Source organism: Pinus tabuliformis, chromosome 9 (genome assembly GCF_031772625.1).
Source record: "Pinus tabuliformis cultivar Carrire ecotype Pingquan chromosome 9, CPIR1, whole genome shotgun sequence".
NCBI lineage: Eukaryota > Viridiplantae > Streptophyta > Pinopsida > Pinales > Pinaceae > Pinus > Pinus tabuliformis.
Genome location: NC_142307.1, coordinates 345181383 through 345185327, shown reverse-complemented (window position 1 = coordinate 345185327; position 3945 = coordinate 345181383). Strand labels below are relative to the sequence as shown.

Sequence of the window (3945 nt, the reverse complement as noted above, 5' to 3'; positions counted from 1 at the left end):
AGCAATAAAAAGATCACGGATGCTTTTTAGCTTCATGTAATCTTAAACCCATACTCAATGCCCCATTTTTAACTATTAGTTCGAAAATTAATTTGTTCCACATTTTTTAATCATATGGAGGTAATGAAGTAAGCGGACACAGATTGCAAGTTGCAAGATAGAAAAAAATGAAAAAGCCTCTGCCCGGAACCATGAGGCAAGTTGCAAGTATAAAATATTTTGATTCTAACTCCTAGTATGTTTCACATTTTTAAATCATATGGATGCAATGAAGTAAGCGGACACAGATTAATAGGGAGACAAAAACATCATTTTAAAAGGGGAAAATATCTTCCCGGAACCATGATTCCAACTATAAAGTGTCATGCTTCTAACTGCCCGTAAATGGGGCTTCATGGTTCCAGAAATTTTCAAAATACAGGCATAGCCGTGCCTTGAGGGTTCCGAACAAATTTCTGTACGCAAAAAGAGAATCCTATGCAGACTGCCCTGTAACTGGGGCTTCTTGGTTCCAGAAATTGTCGAAATTCAGCCTTGGCCGCGCCTTCAGGGTTCCGAGCAAATTTCTGTAAACAAAACGAGAATCTTATGCAGACTGCCCTTGACTGGGGCTTCAAGGTTCCAGAAATTTTCAAAATTCAGGCATAACCGCGCCTTCAGGGTTTCGAGCAAATTTCTATGGGGAAAAGGAGAATCTTCTGCTCTGCATAAGATTTGAGAATGTATTAAATAAGTTTGAAAGAAACGGAATAAATGTGCAGACTGCCCTGTTGCTCTGGTAACACTGAATACGCCCTGCCCATTTCGTTCAGAAGAGTGGACAGGCCGCTGCATCTGAGAACTTCCTGATCTAAATCAAATATTTAATGTCAACTGCATCTTCACTTGTTACTATTTTAGCTAAATATCAAGGATTTTCTGCTCAAATTGATGCTGGCCATGCAACCTTGTCAGAAGAAATGAGATCACAGACCATCCGTACAGTACATGCAATCAGACACGTATTGAAGAGCTGAGGGATTGTTCAGGGGAAAAGTAACTGTGGGTTGGTTTCCAGGGCAGCCATGAAAGCAGGCATAAGACAAATCTCTACATTCACGCCGCCTCCTCCTTCCCTCTCGGGATATGCAGACATTTTGCCGTCAAACTTGTTTGCCCAACCGCTCCTTACACCCACCGGCCTTCCCCATCCGAAATCATTGTCGTACATTGGAAATCTTGGAGAACTTCCCATCATCACACTGTTATCCCGAATAGTTGGATCCAGCTTCACCACAGTAGGGCGCTGCTTATATTTTTGCAGCTCTGCCCTGATGTTGCCATCGCGGTGTGGCGATATGATGCGATGCAGCAAGCCCGCTGCAGCACCGATATCGCAGGCCAGTAGCTCCCCGGCCGTGACCGTGGTTCTAACAATTTGGATGGCGTTGCCAAAGTAAGAGTAAGGCAGCGGTGGATTCATTCTGTGTCGGCAGTTTATTGCGAGCTTGAAGGTCGTCGGCTCGTCGGGAGGCAGGCCGCGAGCCCGTGTGATGGCTTGCCATATGTGGGCGGAAAGTGCCTGGAAGGACGAGATTATAATTGGGCCTTCTGGATTCTTCCGGTTGGCTCTGTTCTTTAGCTTACAGATCGTCTCTTTGCTGAAATGAAATATTTTTTCGCTCAGAGCAGGCGGGCAGAACTTCTCGATTGTTTGGGTTTTGGGCAGGCTGAGAACTACGCGGGACCCTTTTAGGTCGAAACACCGGCTGTGAAGAGGCAGGTGAGAGATTGTGGCCGTTCCTCTACATAGATCCGCCCATGAATTTATGAAATGCCAAAGTGAAGTACCGTCCACAACCGCGTGGTTGATTGAGAAGCCTATGAAGATTCCGTCTCTCAGCTTCGTTACCTAATCAGAATCCAAATAAGAAAGCAAGGATGAGACACAGAAACGAAGGGAAAAGAAAAAATTGAGTCCGTTTCTTGTTTAAAATAAATTTAGAAATTTCCATTAACTAATAGAAAGAGTGGTTTTATACCGATTGCGAATTCCAGAAGCAGTTATCTATAATGAGATTTTTTGGAAATTTTTTTGGTGGGTTTTTCCGGTCAAAATCAGGCAGCAATTTATTGGAATCGCAAGTTTGCAGCAATTTATTGGAATCGCAAGTTTGATAGTTAGTTTGTGCACAATCAAGGCGTCTTAGGGGTTTTTCAGGGTGCTGAATCCAAATATGCAGTTAAAAAACCATTTTAACGGCAACAAATCAAAATTTAACCTCAATTTCTTCCGCCGGATTCCGTCACCAGAATCTCCAAAAAATCGTATTATAGACAACTCCATTTCAGAAATATTATGGATTCGATAGAAAGATATAGGTAAGATAAAATTATGTGATATTTAAATATTCTGGGATCTCATGTTATTTGACCTCATCTATATCTATCGAATTTGGGAAGGCAGTCCAAAGAAGCCTATCCCTTTGGGAAGGCAGTCCAAAGAAGCCTATCCCTGACTTATATGAAAAAGAAAGTCATCCAGGGCCCATATGAAAAAGAGGGAGACCTATATGAAAAAAATAAGCACCAAGTTTAAGAAAGGGAAAAGGAAAAAAACTCGGTTGCTACAAAATAATAAATAGTTTAATAAATAGTTTAGTTAAATGTTTATTTACTTGAATATGTATCTCACAAATGGTAAAGAGATATAAGTTTTTGTTGCGGATAATTTCTATAAATGTATTTTGCTAAAAAATAGAAAAAAAGAAAAAGTACTATATTGAATAGTTTAATCTTACTTATAATAATCAATAAAAAGCTTACATAAAAACCAATATTTTTTGGAAAGCCAAAATCCTTACTAATTTTCATCAACTCAGAAACTAGAAAAGGCCAAAAGAAATATGAAAGGAATGAGTATGTATTTTTTTTGTTCCTGAAAAATGGAAACAGACAATCCTTTCATTTTAGAATGTGAGGCCTTCAAAAACAGTAGGGAAAGTTACTCAGATATTCTGACACCTAGTTTTTGGGATAATTTATTCAACCAGCTAGGGATTTGTGAGACTTTATTGGAGTATTTATTGTGAAATGTCACAAGAAAAATGACAGAATACAAGAGCGGAATGAAGAAACAATCTATCCCATAAACTATCTTATAATTTCTTCTTCTGAAAATACTATTAAATTCCAACCTGAAAGGCTCAGGAATCAGAACTGCCTGAACTCACCTGGACCACCAGCAAAGGGAGAAAATGACCGTTAAGATTGCTCGCGCCATCGAGCGCAAACAATTGCCGAACGACAGGGCCGACCTCTGCCTCTGTGATTTCTTGAATGTCGACATCTGGTGCCGACGCCTCGATAAAATCCACTCCACCATCGTTACAGTCGATATACACAACGCCATCGGAAGAGGTGCGCAACCTTCCCGCCAACGGGTAGAAGTGTACGAGCGCTTCTGAGAGGCTTTTCTTCAGAAGCTCCACCACCGAAACGAAGTGCTGGTTGGCGAAGGGCATGTGGTATAAGAGACCTTTCTGAATGTAATCGCAGCAGAGCATCTGCAAATCGGAAGGGCAGAGCTTGCATTGCTGGGGCTGCGAGGGACTAAATGGGATTACCGTCGATTTTCGGCCGAGGCGGACCACTCGGTTGCTGCAGGGGATTTGGGCTTCTGAAGACATGGCGAAAAGATTAAAAAGCCTGGGAACGATATGGCGAGTTTTGTATGGTGGACGAGAGATGAAGCCATTAAATAGGCAGCCAACAGGAAAGGGATGAGCAGATGATTAATAAATTATTATATATTTATTGCCGACATGCTAAATACATCGATTTGATTCACATGTCATATGTGAAAATTTTTAATCTAATAGGTTTCTATTATATATAGCAGATGAGAATTTTAGTAAATGCGTGAACGTGTGCGAGAACGTGGCTCGAGTTAGTCTAATTGTAGTA

At 41.0% G+C, this 3945-nt stretch overlaps 1 protein-coding gene across 1 annotated transcript; it reads right to left on the bottom strand.

Moving 5' to 3' along the window:
• Positions 1 to 288: 288 nt before the first annotated feature.
• LOC149148628 (BAHD acyltransferase DCR-like) lies at positions 289 to 3726 on the bottom strand. The gene is made up of 2 exons (XM_089440715.1): positions 3213 to 3726; positions 289 to 1891 (listed from the first exon to the last, which is right to left on the bottom strand). The coding sequence occupies exons 1-2, from the start codon at positions 3666 to 3668 to the stop codon at positions 1025 to 1027; spliced, it is 1323 nt and encodes a 440-aa protein (XP_089296841.1). The 5' UTR covers positions 3669 to 3726; the 3' UTR covers positions 289 to 1024.
• Positions 3727 to 3945: the final 219 nt, after the last annotated feature.